Source organism: Erythrolamprus reginae, chromosome 12 (assembly GCF_031021105.1).
Source record: "Erythrolamprus reginae isolate rEryReg1 chromosome 12, rEryReg1.hap1, whole genome shotgun sequence".
NCBI lineage: Eukaryota > Metazoa > Chordata > Lepidosauria > Squamata > Dipsadidae > Erythrolamprus > Erythrolamprus reginae.
In genome coordinates, this window is record NC_091961.1 from 2,813,378 (window position 1) to 2,834,260 (window position 20,883).

Genomic DNA, 20,883 nt, shown 5'->3' on the forward strand with positions numbered 1-20,883 from the left:
AGGTTTACCCAAATATAGGAGGGCACATACTGCTGCCTGTACATATATCTGTACACTGTTGGAGCATAGCATCTGTTGGAGCATCGGCTGCGAAAGAAATGGGGTGTGTGGGGGGGAGCAGGCATTTGGGCTTTGAGGGTGCGGCCCTCGTTCCCGGGCTGCCACGTTTATCTCTTGCATGGGCTTGCATGTCGCGCTTCCAGCTGACCTCTGACCTGTGTTGCTGTCATACTAACCACAATAGATCTGCTTTCCCCTAGTATAGTGTCAGACACACACACACACCCGCTGCACGGCTGCTGTCCCTTGAGTTTCCCTGCTGAATCAGACTAAATGGTCATCCGACAGGTTTTCTGCCTACCAGGCCAGGCTGCAAACGTCTGGTTCTTTTTTCTTTGCTACAACCTCTCTTAGAGTTTCTTTGGGGTGGTCTTAAACTCTTGAAATGCTGCATTCAATTTTGGTGGCCACGATGCAAAAAGGATGTGGAAACTCTAGAAAAAGTGCAGAGAAGAGCAATAAAGAGGATATAGGGGACTGGAGGCTAAAACATATGAAGAACGGTTGCAGGAACTGGGCCTGGCTAGTTTAATGAAAAGAAGGACCAGGGGAGACAGGATAGCAGTCTTCCAATATCTCAGGGGTTGCTACAAAGAAGAGGGAGTCAAGCTATTCTCCAAAGCATCTAAGGGTAGGACAAGAAACAATGGGTGGAAACTAAACAAGGAGAGAAGCTTCTGGGAGTTGCAGTCCACAAGTCTTAAAGTTGTCTTAAAGAGAATTCTTAATGAGAATTTTAGAGTCTTGGAGAGTTGAAATCCACAAGTCTAAAAGTAGTCTTAAAAAGAATTCTGGGAGTTGCAGTCCACAAGTATTAAAGTTGTCTTAGAGAATTCTGGGAGTTGAAGTCCACAAGTATTAAATCTGTCTTAGAGAATTCTGGGATTTGCAATCTACAAGTCTTAAAGTTGTCTTACAGAATTCTGGGAGTTGAAGTCCACAAGTCTTAAAGTTGTCTTAGAGAATTCTGGGATTTGCAGTCCACAAGTATTAAATCTGTCTTAGAGAATTCTGGGAGTTGAAGTCCACAAGTCTTAAAGTTGTCGTAGAGAATTCTGGGATTTACAGTCTACAAGTATTAAAGTTGTCTTAGAGAATTCTGGGATTTGCAGTCCACAAGTCTTAAAGTTATCTTAAAGATAATTCTGGGATTTGCAGTCCACAAGTCTTAAAGTTGTCTTAGAGAATTCTGGGAGTTGAAAGTTGATAAGTCTAAAAGTTTGGGGACCCCTGGTCTAGGGTAATTAAAAGCAAAATCCTCTCCCTTAATGCTGAGAAAACCTCCTACTGGATCTCTGGTATGTCTCCAGGAAAGAGGAGAAAAAATTTCCCCCAGGTGCCACCTGTCTTCATGCCTTCAGAGAGAAGACTCTGAAGATGTAGCATCTCCTTCAATTCAGTAGGTGGAGATACAAGCCCAAGAGTTATCCTTCTTTCCGGTGAACAAGCCAAGGGGACTTCTGAAAGAGAGGCAGCCTTGTTTGAGGAATCGAGACAGCTTTATGGGTCATCCTAGAGAGGAGCTCTTACAAAATGTCTCTTTTGAGATGAACAGCTCATTTCCAAGGGGTGTCTAGATGTGTTCCACAAACAACATCCATTCAAGGTTTGTCCACCCCAGCCATTTAGATGGGCCAATAATTAATTGTAGTTTGTTTTTAATTGGCTTTTAAAATTGCTTCTATCTTTAGGTGGTTATTATTTGTCTTGAATGTCTGGGGGGCAGAAAGGCAGCACAGACATTGGAATAATAATAACAAACCAAATAAATCTTTGGGCAAGTATAGAAGATGAGAATCCGAACTAATTAAGACATTTCCAGACCCAACAAGATACAAGGGGTGGACCAAAAAAAATGGAAGCACTTGACTTTTTGGCATCATAATGTTTGAACATGTTCAAATCAATCAAAACTTGACATGTTTTAATGGGTTTTTAAAAAAAATTCTGTTATTTGATATGTTTATTTAAACTACCTTTTTTTTTACAGAAATGTAAAGGAAATTGATTATAACCTTCTAGAAATGGCAGACCTCTCAGACTTTCAAAGAGGCCAAATTGTTGGTGCTCGAATGGCATGGGATTGGTATAACAGAAAGTGCCCGAATGTTTGGCATTTCAAGAGGTCATGTTTCAAAAGTAATGACTTCTTTTGAAAGAGAAGGGAAAACGTCCTCAGCCAAGCACAGGTCTGGTCGAAAGTTGAAGTTGTCTGAGAGAGACTGGTCGGACTCTAAAGTGAATTGTTAGAGCGGATCGCAAGACCGCAGCTCCTAAAATCACTGCAGAGCTCAATAGACACGTACAGAACCCAGTTTCCAGCTTCACAGAGTTGGAAGGGACCTTACAGGTCATCTAGTCCAGGGGTGGGCAAAGTTGGCTCTTCTATGACATGTGGACTTCAACTTCCAGAATTCCTGAGCCAGCATGATTGGCCAGAAAAGTCCACAAGTCATAGAAGAGCCAACTTTGCCTATCCCGGATCTAGTCCAACCCACTACCCAAGCACGAGACCCTACATCTGTCTCTACCCAGGATCGAACTCACAACCTCCTGATTGTGAGGCAAGAGCACCCCCTCTAGGCCACAGCTGTGCCAATCTTCTTGATCTAATTTGCATTTTTCTCCCCTTCCTTCTTTCTAATCATTATTCTTAACTTGGTTACCGGACACCAGCTGTTGCTTTGTCGTACAGATGCTCCTCAATGCCTTGTCAACAGCATGCTTCCACCACAGTCCTCCTGAAGGGGAAACCCTCCCTCCGGCACGGAGATCTCAATCCCGGCCCACCAACTCTTAATATCCTCCAGCATTAAGCAGAGCTTGAGTTCACAACTGCAGGGCATGTGCAGGGATGGTGCAAGAAGGGGGCTCATTTGCCTCCATTGGCTGAACTTTGCTTCCAAGTGATGAGAAAAAATTCACATGTGTACTATGCGGTTTACTCGTGCATATGTATTAATGCACCTATGTGCAATGTGGTTTACTCGTTAGATTCAACTTCTCTAGCTTAAACAAGCCGTAACTTGCTGTGTTGTGAAAACCACACGAATCCAATAAACCGTGGCTTAGTGTAACGTAACAAGTCCAGATGAAATAGTTTTCCGCATACAAGCGTCAGCCTTACAACATGTTAGATGAGGGGTGTAAAACTGGCGACCAGCGGGTCAGATGCAGTCTGCGTAGGCCATGTGTCAGGCCGAAAGCCATCATGTGGAGTTAGAGACTTTGGCCTGCCATAGCGGAATAGTACAGTGGTACCTCTACCTAAGAATGCCTCTACTTATGAACTTTTCTAAATAAGAACCAGGTGTTCAAGATTTTTTTGCCTCTTCTCAAGAACCATCTTCCACTTACAAACCCAAGCCTCCAAAACTGTAACTGGAAGAGGCAGGTCTCTGTGGGGCCTCTCTAGGAATCTCCTGGGAGGAAACAGGGCCGGAAAAGGCAGGGTGAAGCCTCCTTGGGGATTCTCTAGAAATCTGGGAGGAAACAGGACCGGAAAAGGAGGGGAGAAGCCTCCGTGGGGCCTCTCTAAGAATCTCCTGGGAAGAAACAGGACCAGAAAAGGCAGGGTGAAGCCTCCGTGGAGCCTCTCTAGGAATCTCCTGGGAAGAAACAGGACCAGAAAAGGCAGGGTGAAGCCTCCGTGGAGCCTCTCTAAGAATCTCCTGGGAGGAAACACGGCCGGAAAAGGTGGGGAGAAGCCTCCTTGGGGATTCTCTGGAAATCTCCTGGGAGGAAGCAGGACCGGAAAAGGTGGGGAGAAGCCTCCGTGGGGCCTCTCTAGGAATCTCCTGAGAGGAAACAAGTCTGGAAAAGGCAAGGAGAAGCCTTGGGGATTCTCTAGAAATCTGGGAAGAAACGGAAAAGAAGGGGAGAAGCCTCCTTGGGGATTCTCTAGGAATCTCCTGGGAAGAAACAGGGCTGGAAAAGGCAGGGAGAAGCCTCTGTGGGGCCTCTTTAGGAATCTCCTGGGAGGAAACAGGGCCTCCAGCCTCCCTGTGGTTTCCCAATCGCACACTACTTGCTTTTACATTGATTAAATTGCTTCTTTGTGCTGTGAGATTGGAGTGTCTTCAGGGGTCTTCTGGGGCGGTGGGAGAACCGAAGCCTGAGGCCTTTGTGCCCGGTTAGTGATACACATTGTGCTGTGTTTAATTCAGAGTTCGTGTGTGCAAGCCACACCACAGTGGCATGTAAGGCGAACTTTTCATCGCTGTCTTTGTTTCAGTCTATGGCGAGTAGTTCAATAAACTACAACTATAACTCAGCATGATGTGCAATATCTGTGTGCGCTTAGAGTCAAAGTGGACTACTTCACCCTGATGTCACGGCTTTGAATCTACCCTGTGGATTAAATTTCACAATTTGATTCTTCTTTGATTCCACCTTCACATCTACTCTTTATTCTGGTCGCATGTGCAGAGAAGAGCAACCAAGATGATTAGGGGATTGGAGGCTAAAACACATGAAGAACGGTTGCAAGAACTGGGCATGGCTAGTTTTGTGAAATTGTGAAGCAGCTGTGAGCATTTTAGCCCTGCCCAGCTTCCAAGGCCCATGCCGTAGTCCAGTAAATCATACAGAAACATAGCAAGCAATTTGTGTCATGTATGGTGTGGTGCACAATAAGCGAAAGGATAACTTCAAATAATATAAAAATGTTTAATGCATTAAAACATACTGGGGAAGATTGCCAAGAGTCTTTCTTCATAGCAGAAGACACCTTTGTCATTGCACATCGGGAAATGGGGGTTTGACTTTATACAGCCAATGTGAAATATTTACAGAGCATAAAAATAATTTTTGAAGTTTTGTGGAGAGAGAGGTGCCCAAAATGATTACCAATTCATCCTTTAAATATATATATATATATATTTAAATCTTTAACAATTAATTCTGTGGTTTGGTTACCCCGCTCCCAAAGGATTTCTTCAGTTTTGTAGAAAATACCTCAAAATGCTTCCCTTAATATATAGAAAGAGGATTTTTAAAAAAAAAATCAACAAAGGAGAGACATATTTGAGGAAGCCCAAGGCCAGCTTAGGGCCCATCTATTCAGATTATCTATCTATCTATCTATCTATCTATCTATCTATCTATCTATCTATCTATCTATCTATCTATCTATCTAATTTATAGGCCACCCAACTCCGTCTGAATTCTGGGCGGTGTACAACATCTAAAAACAGTATAAAAACAGTTTAAATGCCCATAGAAAAAAAAGAAAATAAAAGTCATTCATATCTTTTGGCTGGATATTACTCAACAGCCCCAGGCCTGCTGGCAAAGCCAAGTCTTCACGGCCTTCCAGAAGGCCAGTAGGATGGTGACCATGCGGATTTCCAGGGGGAATTGGTTCCAGAGAGCCGGAGCCACCCCCCATGTGGCCCCGCCAACCAACACTGTCTAGCCGATGGGACATGGAGAAGGCCAACCCTGTGGGCTCTTATCGGTCGCTGGGAGCTATGTGGCAGAAGGCGGGCCCATAAATAGTCTGGCCAAGACAACTAGAGGCAGAAGCAATACTCGGATATTGTAACAAGTACAGGTAGTCCTCAACTTACAACCATTAGTTTAGTGACTGAAGTTACAATGGCATTGAAAAAAGTGACTTATGACTGTTTTTCCCATGAATGACCATAGACACCTGATCAAAATCCAGAACTGGCTCATATTTATGACGTTTGCAGGGTCACATGATCCCCTTCTGACAAGCAAGAGTCGCGGGGGAAGCAATTAACAATTGGGGTGTTTCACTTAACAGCCGTGGGACAGAAATGTTGTAAAATGAGGCCAAACTCACTACAATGTCTCGTTTATCGACAGAAATTCTTGGCTCCGTTGTGGTTCTAAGCCGAGGATTGCCTGGAAACCTCTGGTCATCTTAGGTTTGCCTAGAAATGCTTTTTCACCCAAAAACAAAATAATGCCATTGTTTTAGCCCGGTTCCGAACCACAGCCCCACAGCCCTCAAACTCGTTGCAGGAGAAGGCACTGCACAAAGTGTGTGGACTCCCCATGAGTGACAGCGGCTCAGTTTCCAGTGTCAGATTCAGTGGTGGGTTGATCCCGGTGGTTCAGCCGGCTTCTGCGAATCGGTAGCAGCGGCGGTGGGAGGCTCCGCCCACCCACCTGGGACGCTTCTGCACATGTGCAGAAGCGTTGCTTGCAAACCAGTAGCAACGGGTTTTAGAACCCACTACTGGCGTGATTCCCTGGCGCCAGGAGTTCTTGGAAGGAAGCCCCAGAGGATTCAGTTGCGCGTGTTCTCCTGGATCCAGTTCAGGTAGCGAAGCACCCGCGTGTAAACCCCCGGCGTGTTTTTCGTGCCGCAGCCCACCCCCCAGCTGATGATTCCCATCAACTTCATGCGGCCATTGTTCAGACAAGCCAGGGGGCCTCCGGAGTCACCCTGCAGGGAGGAGAGAAGCCGGAGAGCGGGTGAGTGGAAAGACGGCAGCTCTGGCTTTGGTTTTTTGACCCTTGGTGACCATCTAAGGCTGTGACGGCAAACCTTGTTTTTCCTCGGGTGCCGAAAGAAAGTGAGCGCGCTCTATGGCTCAGATTTTAAGATCTTAAAGATATTGTTTTTATTAATATTTAAAAGGACATGAGTGGTGGATTCAATTAGAGAATACAGTGTTCCCTCGATTTTCGCAGGTTCAAACTTTGCAGAAAGTCTATACCACGGTTTTTCAAAAATGTTAATTAAAAAATACTTTGCGGGTTTTTTCCCTATACCACGGTTTTTCCCACCCGATTACGTCATATGTCATCGCCAAACTTTTGTTTGCCTTTAATAAATATTTTTTTAATAAACTTTAATAAATAAACATGGTGAGTAATAATCTAAATGGTTGCTAAGGGAATGGGAAATTGCAATTTAGGGGTTTAAAGTGTTAAGGGAAGGCTTGTGATACTGTTCATAGCCAAAAATAGTGTATTTACTTCCGCATCTCTACTTCGCGGAAATTCGAATTTCGCGGGCCGTCTCAGAACGCATCTCCCGCAAAAAGCGAGGGAACACTGTAATTTGGACTTATCTGGATGACAAAATTAGAAAGAATGGAGTAAGGGAGTGTGATTTGATACCAACATTAAATAGATGGGATTTTTTTTAAAGAAATGTATCTTGACTTATTAATTTGAGTCTATTTTATTGTAACAAGAATAGAAGGTATATTGTTTTTGTATGTTGTTATGTGGAGAAAAAAAACACCACGCCCACCAAGCCAGGCCCCCCAGGACCCTTAGTAAAAAAAAAAAAAATGAATCCCACTAGTGGTTGTCTACTCTCAGACCGATCCTACAAGGTTATTCTTAACTTTTTGGAGCTTACCTGGCAGGCGTCGTGAAGATGTCGGGTGTCTCCTGCACACAACATATTCTTGGTGACGGTCCTGTTTGCCAGGCGCGCAGGGGTACAGAAGCTGTCTGGGTAGAGCCTCACGTGTCCTTCCTTCAGGCGTTCCGAGTGGAAAGGCGAAGCTGTTGGGGGGAGGAAAGGAACCTCGTGAAGAGGGGGGAAAGTTTCCTCTGGGTCGTAAATATCCTGCTTGGGTTTGCTCAATTCTTCGTTAACAAACTAACTGACCACCTTCGTGTGATATTGCTTCAAAGGCACCATAGAAACCTATAAGACTGACGGCAGAAAAAACCTCCTGGTCCATCTAGTCTGCCCTTATACTATTTCCTGTATTTTATCTTAGGATGGATCTATGTTTATCCCAGGCATGTTTCAATTCAGTTCCTGTGGATTTACCAACCACGTCTGCTGGAAGTTTGTTCCAAGGATCTACTATTTCAGTAAGATAATATTTTCTCACGTTGCTTCTAATCTTTCCCCCAACTCACCTCAGATTGTGCCCCTTTGTTCTTGGGTTCACTGTCCTATTAAAAACACTTCCTTCCTGAACCTTATTTAACCCTTAAACATATTTAAATGTTTCGATCGTGTCCCCCCTTTTCCTTCTGTCCTCCAGACTCGACAGATGGAGTTCATGAAGTCTTTCCTGATACGTTTTATGCTTAAGACCTTTCACCATTCTTGTAGCCCGTCTTTGGACCTGTTCAATTTTATCCATATCTTTTTGTAGGTGAGGTCTCCAGAACTGGACACAGTACTCCAAATGTTCCAGCGCTCTATACAGCGGGATCACAATCTCCCTCTTCTTGCTTGTTATACCTCTAGCTCTGCAGCCAAGCATTCTACTTGCTTGTGACAATGCGCGATAGCATGCTGTGTGAAACAAGTCAAGGAAATTTCCATGTTGTAACATGTGACGGGGGGGAGATTGACATTGAGTGACACTCACATGATCACTAAGCCACGCCCACAGAACCAGTAGTAAAAAAGGAATTGAATCCCACCACTGAACCTGATCCATATTCTCCCAAATCGAAAGGCTGAATTGCCACAATCCTAGCACAGGGATTTGAGAAGAAGGAATTCTAGGACGGCTTAGCCGGAGGAGGAGGAGGAGTGGAGGATGGGATATGCTCTAACAGAAAGCAGATGCCTTTGGGGTGTAAACACGGGTCCAGCCGTATCAGCTGCTTAGTAACCAGATAGGAATGTATGTCACAGGCATGGGTGCTGCATCCAATTCAGAAGGAAGCTGTTTGTTTAGAGAGGGGAGAGCATGGCAGATGTCCGTTTGCACCATAATTCGACCCAGCGCATTCTCAGCAGAGATGAGGGCATGACCCACGAGGCTGGTCTCAGAAATTTCTCAACAAGACTTTTCTGCCCCCAAAGCTCAGTGTTGTTGTACACCGCCCAGAGTCTGCAATTAAGTTGATTAAATTTAATAAATTAAATAGAGTCAATTGCTTGAAACAGACCAGATTTTTCATTTTAAAAAAGGGTGTCCAATCTGGAAAAGTTTTAAAGACTTGTGGACTTCAACTCCCAGAATTCCCCAGCAGCACAGATCTTAACGTTGCCTAGGTTGGACTCCCTTGCCCTAAAAGATACACATAAAATATTCCGCAGCTCCCAACTGGAATACAGTGTTCCCTTGATTTTCGCGGGTTCGAACTTCGCGGAAAGTCTATACAGTAATACCCCAGTTATTGCGTCCCCAACCATTGCGAACAGGGTAATTTGCGATTTTTGAACCCGGAAGTCAAAACACCATCTACGCATGCGTGCCCTTTTTTCTATGGGCACGCATGCGTAGATGGCGCCCGGCAGATCAGCTGCTGGGCGGCTTCCCTGGGTCTTCCCCCTCTTGCTGGCGGGAGGGCGAGCAGCGGGCATCAGCAAGGAGTTTCCCCACCGCCCACGCAAACTCCTCGCTGCCGCCCGCCCTTCGCCCGCCCACACCGTTCATTCTCGCCGCTTTGGAGCTGAGTCCTGAAGCGAATTCGCTTCAGGACTCAGCTCCAAAGCGGCGAGAGCGAGCGCGGCTGTTTTAAAACGTCGCCACCGGCATGGGGGGCTTGCCAGCACCCCCCGGACCCCCAACCCGGGTTTGGGGGGCTGCTAGGAAGCCCCCCATGCCCGTGGCGACATTTTAAAACAGCCGCGCCGCCCCCAATCTTTGGCTCCTCGCTAGCGCTGCGGAAGTTAAAAACACCATCTGCACATGCGCAGATGGTGTTTTTACTTCCGCAGCGCTACTTCGCGAAAACCCGCTCGTTGCGGGGGGTCCTGGAACGGAACCCTCGCAACGAGCGGGGGATCACTGTACCACGGTTTTTCAAAAATATTAATTAAAAAATACTTTGCGGGTTTTTTCCCTATACCACGGTTTTTCCCACCCGATGACGTCATATGTCATCGCCAAACTTTCGTCTGCCTTTAATAAATATTTTTTTAAATAAACTTTAATTAATAAATATGGTGAGTAATAATCTAAATGGTTGCTAAAGGGAATGGGAAATTGTAATTTAGGGGTTTAAAGTGTTAAGGGAAGGCTTGGGATACTGTTCAAAGCCAAAAATAGTGTATTTACTTCCGCATCTCTACTTCGTGGAAATTCGACTTTCGCGGGCGGTCTCAGAACGCATCCCCCGCGAAAAGCAAGGGAACACTGTATTTAGGGAAGAAAGAATATTGGTTCCATTTCTTTCAAGCAAGGTTTAATTCTGCCCTAGAAATTGTGTGCTAGCTGTCCAATGCTGCCTGTCCAAAACCATCTGCAGCCAGGTTGTCTTCCTAGTCTAAATGGCTGGCGAAAGTGACCCTCACGTACCCATTTCGTGCTTGCCATATCCGGACACCTCGCATTCTGTCCAGTCGGGCAGCTGGAGTCCAGCTTCGGGGAGGCAAACGGGATGGACACTGTCAGTTTCTGTGGCACAGTTTTCGGAATGGCCTTTCAACTTCAGCAGGGCTGTCGAAACAGAGAGGAAGAGGAGGGGGGGGGAAGGGCCCGTGAGAACCACAATTTCAGAGTAACAAGAGTTGGAAGGGGCCTTGGAGGTCTTCTAGTCCAACCCCCTGCTTGAGCAGAAGCTGTGCCTCCGGGGCGAGAGGGAGGCTTACCGATGTCGTTGTCCAAAATCCGGGAGTTGAACTTCTCGTGTGTAATGTATTTCTCCACTTGGAAGATCTGCTCTGTGACGGATGGTTTCACACGGAACGTCCGGCCCAGGACGACTTTCAGGCGCCGGGAGTCGATGCTCCTGTACAGAAAAAACACAGGTGAGGCCCAGCTTCCGGGGGTGGGGGCAACCCTTCCCTCCAAATGCAACTCTCTCGTTTTCTCTTCCCAACAGGAACCAAGAGCAAGTGGTTCCTATTTTATCTCTTTTTATTTTCCCTTCCCCCCCCCCTCTCTCTTTTATTTAAACCTGCAGTGTGCAACCTTGGCAACTTTTAAAGACTTGCGGTTGGGAATTCTGGGAGTTGAAGTCCACAGGTTTTAAAGTTGTCAAGGTTGGACACTTGATTTAAACCCAACATTTTTTTTAAAAAAGTCCGTTGAAGCAGAGATTCGTGGGACAGGAGAGAGGACGCCAACGTATATGGACAGCTGGACGTCTTGTTGCCTCAGTTCAAATCTTAAGTCTGGTCTGATATGCACCCACCTTCATCATTCCCAGCCTATTGTGAATTGTCAGAAATAAATCCATTTCTGAAGATAATATTACAATGCAAGTAAATGGTATGTAACCATAGGAAGGCTAATGTAAGCCATAATCAGCATGTAATCATGGGTTTGCTAATTTATTCCTATGTCTCTTCTTCTATTCTTTCATTGCTATGTTCTATTACTATATCTTCTTTTCTATTCTTTCTTATATATATTTTACTATGAGTATCTCCTCTATAACCTTCACCATGTATTTTACTCTGTGTGTGTGTGTGTGTGTGTGTATACACCCACCCACTAAAACCCTCATTGTGTATTGGACAAAATAAATAAATAAAATAAAATAAATAAAAGAATTGTGCTCCAACCTGATTGGCTGTAACCTATATAAGGAGAAACACCCTTGCACGGGTGTGGTTTGTTACCGGTGGTTTGTTACGGTGGGTGGTTTGTTATAGTAGAGAGTGGTTTGTTATTGAGTGGTTTGTGCTGGGTGGTTTGTAGTTTAATGGTTAGTGCTTAGTGGTTGCAGCGGTGGATGTAATAAGAATTATACTATAGTATTGTGGAGAGTTTATTATAGTGGTTAAATGTTATTTAGAGAAGCAATTGAATAAGAAGAAAAGTAAAATATATTTTGACAAGAAAGCCTGCTGCTGTGTTTCATTGAAGACTTCAGTTAGGTGTAGTGGTTAACTGTGGCTACTTGGTGGGTTAACTTCCGCATGCGCAAAACTCTCCCCCAACATGAATATGGGGAGAGTCAAGAGTGGCTCAAACAGTGCTGTGAATCACTGAAGAATCATTTGTGTCCTGGGATGAATGGACTGTGTAAATACAGCGGTTGGATGTATCCAAATAACACGCTAAGCCAAAAAATGCTGACTTTACTTCTTTGTGACAGAACATACTGGATAGCCTAAGCGTAATGGGCTGAAAAGCAAGATAAATGGGCTAGCATTTGGCGCACACATGGCCAATTTTTTCAAAAATTGCTCAACAAGCTACAGTTAAGCCAACTAGGATTGTTAGATCTTGGCTGCAGCAGGAAGAAAACTCTAAATGTGTCTGCTCGGGTTTCTACAGCTCACGTTGAGCTGTTGAGCGTTTCCATAATTTGTAAACGCAGCCCATTGGGGTTGCAACGAACGATGGCTTAATGTAAACCATGGTTTGCTGAGATAAGTCAACTTAGGCAATATCGGTGCAGAACGTTTGGGTGTGAACAAGCATAGATGTCTTTCAAGTTAATTGAGGAAATCTTTTTTTATCTTCTAAGGAAGTGACACCCTCCGGGCCCAGGGCACCTACACAGCCCCAGCATCCTCCTCTGTTCTGTGTATTGTCCAGGGTTTGACAAGTGCTTGCAATGTTTTGACAAAGCAAACGCAAAACTGGGGAAGTTCAAGAGTTTGGAGGATGGTGGCTGTGCTTGCAAACCCTTGGGGAGCTTTAAGTCATGGTCAGAGAGGAAAGGCAAGGTGAAGTTTCTTTGGAACCCCAAATCGTTTGGAAGCTCTGGATTTCCACAGCTTCCTGAGACATAACCTCCTGAACCTCTGAAGATTCTGCAAGGAGACGAAGGTCTTAACTTTCCTGCACACAAGAGAAGGTCCTAAGTGAGTTCCATAGAGTCACAGAGGGAAATAGCAAGAATCCCAGCCAAAGAGCTGTGAACACTGAGCAAGGCAGACGATGCCGGTTAGATGTGTTTGGTTCTCTGTCCCTAAAGCAAATTTTATTTATTTATTTATTTTATTTATTTATTGGATTTGTATGCCGCCCCTCTCCGAAGACTCCGAAGATACATATATATAAATGTATCACATACAGAATATAGTTGTCGGCTATGAATAAATTAACTGCCTTGAAATGGCCCTGGGTTGGGCCTAGAGGCAAATAAGGAGCTGTGATGTTCCTTCAATATACCAGGGTGATCCAACATAAAATATATATATAGAACAATATGTGTGTGGGTGTGTGTTCTAATTCAGCAAAAAACCCATGTGATACATACAGATAGACTTGTCTGCTATCAATAAAATAAACTGCCTTGGAAATGGCCCTGGGTTGGGCCGAGAGGCAAATAAGGAGCTGTGACGTTCCTTCAATACACCAGGGTGATTCGACACAAAAATATGTAACCCTTCCCTGGTGCAGAGCTGAAGGGATTGGATACTGTAGCCTCGAGGTTAATTCTCTGTCTTACAAGGCAAAGGTTGCATGTGGGTATGGCTAGCTGATGAGTCCAAAACAAAGCCGAAATAGATCTATCCTAGTCTCCCTTAATTTTCAAATTCAGCAAAAAAACATGTGACACACACATATATATATATATATATATATATATATGTAGATTGTTCTGAGTTCGGGTTTTGCCCTGTGTAATGTTTTGCATGTCTATGCGACGTTTCGGTGAAATCACATTCACCATCATCAGGCTGGAGTTCCAATCTTTGTGTTTTTGCAGCCTGATGATGGTGAATGTGATTTCACCGAAACGTCGCATAGACATGCAAAACATTACACAGGGCAAAACCCGAACTCAGAACAATCTACATACATATACCCGTGAAAATTTACGAAAACATATATATATATATATATATATATATATATATATATATATCTTTTGCTAGCCAGGAACTTGCTGACTAGCCAAAGTTTAGCGAGTGAGTCACAGGTTGATCTCTTACCCCTTTGGAAAGCAGTGAGCAGCTGAGAGGATCCAACAGGAACTGATGAGGACGCCCCCACAGAGATAACCTTCGGTGCCTCGGTTGGTCACAAAAATGCCCGCCTGCCACGGGTGGGACTCAATATACGAATAAGCGCCTCCTTTGATCTGCATCTCAGCCATTCTGTGCTTCCTCAGGCCACACGTGGCTACACAAGAGGAGGAAGAAGGAGCCCAGCAATGAGATTTAGAGGCAGCCAAGCAGAGAACATCTAACATCTGTTTACAGTGGCTCTAAAAGCCTGGCGCTTGGACAAATTAGCCATCAATAGACAGAGAGACATAAACAGCATCTACTTACAGTGCAAAAGAGACAATCAACCAGTCAAAAAGAGAACAAAAAGAGCAACACGGCTGAGCAAACAGTAGTCGAGCTGAACATAGATTAACTCCAAGATTAACACCAGACTCACAATCAGGAAGTGGACAATACACCAATCAAGGAACTGCCAAATGTGTTGCCGGTAAACAGCCCAACCAAGGAAGCTCCAAGACCACCATCCCTTGCGTTCATCCAGTGAGGGCAAACCACTGGAATATAAACTTTAGAGCAAACCCCTTGCTAGCACTGATGATGTAACCTAGTTTGGGTAATGATGCCAGGAAACAACCAAGCTCAGATTGCACCAAGGACCCCTGGTGACAACTTGTTCTGTCGAGGTCTCTGGTAGAATCCTTCCACAAATTCACAGATACAAATTTCAGACACACACACGTTTGAAAAGTCAAAACAATGTTCTTTATAGCGAAAATCCAAATAAACTAAGCCCTCTTTTTGTATAGCCAAGAGCCCTCGTCTCCAAACAAACTGGTAATTGGTACAAGTCCCTTATCAGTTCTGAGATACTTAGCTTGCAGCTGCGAGGCAATTCACAGTCCTTCTTCTTTCACAAAGTGAAACACACTTTGCCCTGGTTTAGTTTCAAAGCGGGGCAAAAATCAGCACACAAAAGTCGAAGTCAGCAAAGCAGTCACGAAACACAACGATCAGATAATCCTCCACAATGGCCAAACCCACAGGCTGCTCTTTATAGCAGCCTCACTAATGACCACAGCCCCACCCAACCACAGGCGGCCTCATTTTCTTTGATAATAATCTCTCAGTTGTTGCTGCCTATGCATCGCTCTCCGCATGCGTGGCTGTATCATTAACTCTTGTTCCGAATCCAAGGAGGAGCTAGATAATTGATCTCCTTCTGAGCTGTCTGCCACACTCTCCTCCTCCCTGTCACTCATGTCTTCTTGGTCAGAGGAGCCTTCATCAGCAGATTCCACCGGGAGCAAAACAGGCCTGCAGCATGTGGATGTCTCCCCCACAACCACAGTCTTTGGGACAAGAGCTGGGCCAGAGCTGACCACAACACAACTATTCTGGAAGAGAGAGAAACCTTGAGATCAAATAGTTCTCCCTTCCCAGAATAAGGTTTAGGCCATAATCACTGTGAACAGTGCTTCCAGGTCACTACCAATCCGCCCCAGTTCAGGAGAACCAGTAGCATGTCAGGAGGCTCTGCCCACCTGCCTAGATGTCATCACAGATCTGCGCATGTGCACGTACTTTCACAGTTCCGAACCAGCAGCAAAGGTAGAAACCCACTACTGACAAGAAGAGTCTCAAATAAATCAAGAGAAAGGACCCACTTACAGCAGGCTGGCACGTCACAAAATTCCCATTTTGTCACGCCGTTCTTGAACACATGGCACCACGGCTGTGTGTCATTGTCAGGATTCCTGTAACACACAAGAAGTGGGAAGGTTGGGAAGACAGTAAGATCTCCTAATGTGGGTAGTCCTCGGTTTACGACCACAATTCAGCCCCAGATTTCCTTTGCTAAGCAAGGCTCTTGCTAAGTGAGCTTTGCTCCATCTTGCAACCGCTTAGCAGTTGGTTAAGTAAACCACTGCAGTTGTTAAACCAGTAACATGGCCCTTAAGTGAACCTGTCTCCCCCTTTGACTTTGCTTGTCAGAAAGTCGCAAAATGGGATGGTGTGACCCCTGGATACTGCAACCTATATAATAAGTACCATATTTTTCGGAGTATAAGATGCACCTTAGTTTTCGTGGAGGAAAATAGGAGAAAATAATCTACATAATTCATCTGGCTAGCATCCTTAATCTGTTCAGCTTCAGCACGTTATTTTATCCCCTTGTCAGGGCTGAAAAAATGTTTTCAGAGGGAGTAGGACTTAGGGCAGGGGGAAAAAACCCTTCTTTGGAGGAGTAGGAAGCTTGGGAAATCGTCCGCACCTCATTTGGGCTGGGGGAAAAAGCTTTGAAAAAGTTACATTCAGAGTATAAGACGCACCCAAATTTTCAGCCTCTCTTAGGGAGGAAAAAGGGGCATCTTATACTCCGAAAAATATGGTACATTTTTTACCAAGCATCCAAATGAGCCGAAGGCAGAACTATCACCCCTGCCCCAACACCACCTGCTGTAGCCTTTCTGCTTCCAAAGAACTTTCTTTCTTTCTTTCTTTTTTCTTTCTTTCTTTCCTTCCTTTCCTTTCTTTCCTTCCTTTCCTTCCTTTCTTTCTTTCTTTCTTTCCTTTCTTTCTTTCTTCATACATACACACATACATACTTCAGGGTGTCCAGGGGGAAAGCATTTTGAAATCCCCTGATATTCCCTTGATATTCCCCTGACATTTTCCAGTTAAGACGCGGTCGTAGATGACATCATACCAAACGGCTAAGCCATGGAGCAGGGGTCCCCAAACTTGGCAACTTTAAGATTTGTAGACTTCAAATCCCAGAATTCTCCAGCCCAAACAGCTGTCTGGAGAATTCTGGGAGTTGAAGTCCACCAGTCTTAAAATTGCCAAGTTTGAGGACCTCTGCCGTGGAGAAATATCGGTAGCTGAGGAAGCAATTTGTTGCTACAGTTATGCTCATTTTTGCTTGAGTCTGCCAGGCAACACGATACATTTTGGTTTTTTAAACATGATTTTCCCCTGACTTTTAAACATTTTAATACAGTTTGTCGCCCCACCCGATTTATTCCATTTGTTTCATGAATTCCCTGCTAATTCCCTGATATTTCCCGAACCGCCAATTTCCCTGATAATTCTCTGATTTCCAGGTTTGCTGGACACCCTGACACTTATATGCCACCTACTCCAATAGGACTCAGAATGGCTAATAGAGATGACAGAATAGAGATTCTGTCACCCACAGCCCGCTTGGCTGAGTCAGGCAGGTAGAGAGATGGAATATCTACGTTTGTGGTTCACCTGCAGTAGTTGTGGCTGCTGAGGCCCAGGTGACGGGCATTGGGATGGAAGGCGTTGTAAACCTTCTGGTCAAGGATGTGGGAGTCCCATCTCAGACACGTGACCCCAGATGCTGTTTGGTGATGGCTGCCCCGATAGGCGGTGCCTCGTCCCAAAGCACAGGAATGTCCTTCTGTTGACAAAGGATAGGAAAAGGGATGGGTTGGGGGGAGAAAGTCCCATTGTTTTCACTCTTTAGCTTGGAAAACCCCTTCTGTTGACGTTGGGGGGGGTATTGCCCCCAGGCTGAATATAGAGGAAGATCTTGTCAGATGCAAGCCACCAGCTACGGACATGTGGAGTTCAAGCTAACTAATGTATTCTGCCAATCATATAAGAATCCCCCAGATTGGTACCCTTCACTTGAGAATAGTTAGATATGGTTCTGTGGAGCTTCAGGGATATCAATTTTGGATCGTCTACCATTCCAGGCTAGTTCCCTGCTTGAGCCCTCCACCCTGCCTGGCTGGGTACTTCCCAACAGGTCCTCAGTTGAAGTAGGAGGCCAATACAGGAATGATCAGAGAGATCGCAACTCAGACACAGTTGGAGACTGGAAATAGCCTAAAATTGGTTTCCTCCTGTCCCACCTGAATGGATGAACATTTTAATTAAGGGTTCTTAAAATTGTTTTGGATTTTTTTACTGCTGTTTTTATATTGCTGTTAGCTGCCCAGAGTCAATAAGGAGTTGGGTGGCCTACAAATCAAATCAAATCAAACAATAATAAATAATAAAAATAAACAAACAAATAAAGTAAATAATAAAAATAATAAAATAAATGAGCCATGTAAGTCCTAAAACAGTTCCATTAGTAAATTCAAGAGTTCCCCAACCTGCCCAGCCGACATGTGTGACAGGCGGCATGCTAGCTCTCTCCACTTATGACCTAGTCAATTACTGAGTAAGCCACGAAATGGAACCTCTTCCAAATCTGGGTTTCCCGCTCCCAAAGAGAAGTAGGGAAAAACAATGACTTGTTTTGAAATGAAAAGCTCAGAGTAACAAATCCCATTTTTAGCCCCACTTAGGAACTGCATCCTCTTTCAGTAAACAATAGAAACATAGAAGATTAATGGCAGAAAAATACCTCCTGGTCCATAGTCTGCCCTTGTACTATTTCCTATATTTTATCTTAGGATGGATCTATGTTTATCCCAGGCATGTTTCAATTCAGTTCCTGTGGATTTACCAACCACGTCTGCTGGGAGTTTGTTCCAAGCATCCACTACTCTTTCAGTCAAATAATATTTTCTCACGTTGCTTCTGATCTTTCCCCCAACTCACCTCAGATTGTGTCCCCTTGTTCTTGTGTTCACTTTCCTATTAAAAACACTTCCCTCCTGAACCTTATTTAAAAGGGTTAAATAAGGTTCAGGAGGGAAGTGTTTTTAATAGGAAAGTATAAAGTTTAATAGGAAAAAAATAAAGGCTTTGAGCTTACCATCGGCACAGGACGTAATGCTGCAATATTCCCAGACGTACATATTCTTTTTCAGAACGTGGCACCAAGGTTTTGAGTTTTTATCTGGATTTCTAAAGAACACAACGATAGAGCATTCAGGATTGTGAGTCTATGGATGGATGGATGGATGGATGGATGGATGGATGGATAAAGGAAGGAACGAAGGATCATAGAATTAATAATGCATAATAAAGCAATTCACAGGTGGATTTAAGGACTATGCCTAAGTAAAAATAACGTCCCAGTATTGTATCATTTCCAGTGTCTTCCAAAGCCTCTCTTTCCTTAATTAAGATACTTTTACTGGCACTGATATCTAAACCTGTTCATAAATCAGAGCAAGATTTAACTTAGCATTTTTTCTGACCAATGTATTTCATCCCATCAACTAGTCAATGTCGCTTGGCGAGGCCTAGGGGAAGAGCCTTCTCTGTGGGGGCTCCGGCCCTCTGGAACCAGCTCCCCCCAGAGATTCATATTGCCCCCACCCTCCTTGCCTTCTTCAAGAGTCTGAAGACACACTTGTGCCGACAAGTCTGGGGCTATTAGTCATCAGCCCCTGCCCAGGAATGGAATGTAATTATTAAGAAGTGACTGGTTTTTTTTTAAAATTAAATTGGGGTTTTAGATTGTTAGTTTTAGCTTAAAATTGGATTTACGATATTTTGTATTGTTCTTTTTTATATGTTGTAAGCCAGTGCCACTCCGGGTCCTTGGAGAGAGGCGGCACATAAATCCAATAAGTAGTAGTAATAGTAGTAGTAGTAGTAATAGTAATAATAATGTTGTTGTTGTTGTTGTGATGTTGTTGTAGGCCACCCTGAGTCCTTGGAGAGGGGCGGCATATAAATTCAATAAGTAGTAGTAGTAGTAGTTGTCATTATTGTTGTTGTTGTTATTATTATTATTATTATTTTCTTCCACAAATACATTTTTATCTGCAGTAACTTACATTTAATACTTTTCTTGTTCGTCAGAAAAGATGTTATCAAACATTTTTGGTTTTTGTAGAGCAGCCTTGGCAACTTTTAAGCTCTGTGGACTTCAACTCCCAGAGTCCTCCAGCCAGCCATAGAACTGAACTGCAGCCTGATCTGAAGTCCTCACAGCTTCATGTTCCCAAGACTGAGAAATACAGCTGTGAAACAACATGCAAGGAAGGAGAAGACAGACAAGGCCAGTTGCTGGATTCAACCTCTTACCGGCAATAATTGTGATCCCCAAGCCCCAACTGCAAGGCGTCTGGACGGTCCGCCTTGAACTGCTTGAAGCGCAGAGCTTTGGTCTTCCAGTTGACACATTCCGCCCCACTCTCGGTTGTGCTCCATGTGCCCCGGTATGTGTCCCCTGTATCCTGGTAACACACCGTTCTGGTATCTGAAGGGGAGAAGAACAAAACACCCCTCTGAGCCTCTTCCAAGCTGCCTCTGGAGGAGGCTCCATGCACCTTCTGGAGGCAGCGCAGGAAAGTCAACTTGTAGAGCAGGGGTCTCCATTTTAAGACTTACTGGCTTCAACTCTTAACATTCCTTAACAAGCATAGCTGTAGAGCAGCGGTCCCCAAACTACGGCCCGCGGGCCACATGCGGCCCGCTGAGGCCATTTATCCGGCCCACGGGTAAGTGACACAACACACTGTTCCATCTAATTTTCTATGAATAAAATGTGGTATTTTGTTAGTAACTAATATCAATCATCAAAAAAGTTGCAAAAGTTTCGTTTCTCTACTTTTATCATCCAGTTACATTCATTTTCTTTTAATTAAATTCCCTCCTTAATGTTCCTTCAAAAAGTACACCAATTATAATTCTAACTTATTAACCATTATGCCAAAGTGCTTCCGTCTTTCTTTATACATTTTTCTATAAGCCAAGAAAATCTACAATCAGATGTTAACAAAAGAAAATTAAAAACAAAACGTAAACATATATGAATTTCAGATTTCTTCCCTTCCTCTAAATAGTACATTCCCATTTTGTTTTTTACTTTAAAATAAGGTATGTGCAGTGTGCATAGGGATTTGTTCATAGGGGTTTTTTTATAGTCCGGCCCTCCAATAGTCTGAGGGACAGTGAACTGGCCCCCTGTGTAAAAAGTTTGGGGACCCCTGCTGTAGAGCAACATTTCTCAACCTTGGCAAGTTTAAGATGGGGGGGATGCCCACTCTCTTGCTGGGGAACTCTGGGAGTTGAAGTCCACCCATCTTAAAGGTGGCCAGAGTTGAAAATCAAAGCTGTAGAACTTGCAGGAAACTGACCCCATGTTACAGTTCCCTTGCTTTTCAAATTTATTTATTTATTTA

General features: G+C 44.2%; 1 protein-coding gene across 2 annotated transcripts in view; it reads right to left on the bottom strand.

Annotated features, from left to right (window-relative positions):
- Positions 1 to 4,714: 4,714 nt before the first annotated feature.
- Positions 4,715 to 20,883, bottom strand: part of PLAT (plasminogen activator, tissue type) — a 37,272-nt gene continuing 21,103 nt past the window's right edge. For both annotated transcript variants that reach the window (XM_070765238.1, XM_070765239.1), the window contains exons 6-14: positions 19,784 to 19,958; positions 18,561 to 18,652; positions 17,078 to 17,249; positions 15,491 to 15,576; positions 13,805 to 13,994; positions 10,559 to 10,698; positions 10,266 to 10,406; positions 7,406 to 7,554; positions 4,715 to 6,478 (exon numbers count right to left, since the gene is read on the bottom strand). In XM_070765238.1, coding sequence (XP_070621339.1) covers positions 6,320 to 6,478; positions 7,406 to 7,554; positions 10,266 to 10,406; positions 10,559 to 10,698; positions 13,805 to 13,994; positions 15,491 to 15,576; positions 17,078 to 17,249; positions 18,561 to 18,652; positions 19,784 to 19,958 — 1,304 coding nt within the window. In that variant the 3' untranslated portion in view covers positions 4,715 to 6,319. The remainder of the gene's footprint in view (positions 6,479 to 7,405; positions 7,555 to 10,265; positions 10,407 to 10,558; positions 10,699 to 13,804; positions 13,995 to 15,490; positions 15,577 to 17,077; positions 17,250 to 18,560; positions 18,653 to 19,783; positions 19,959 to 20,883) is intronic.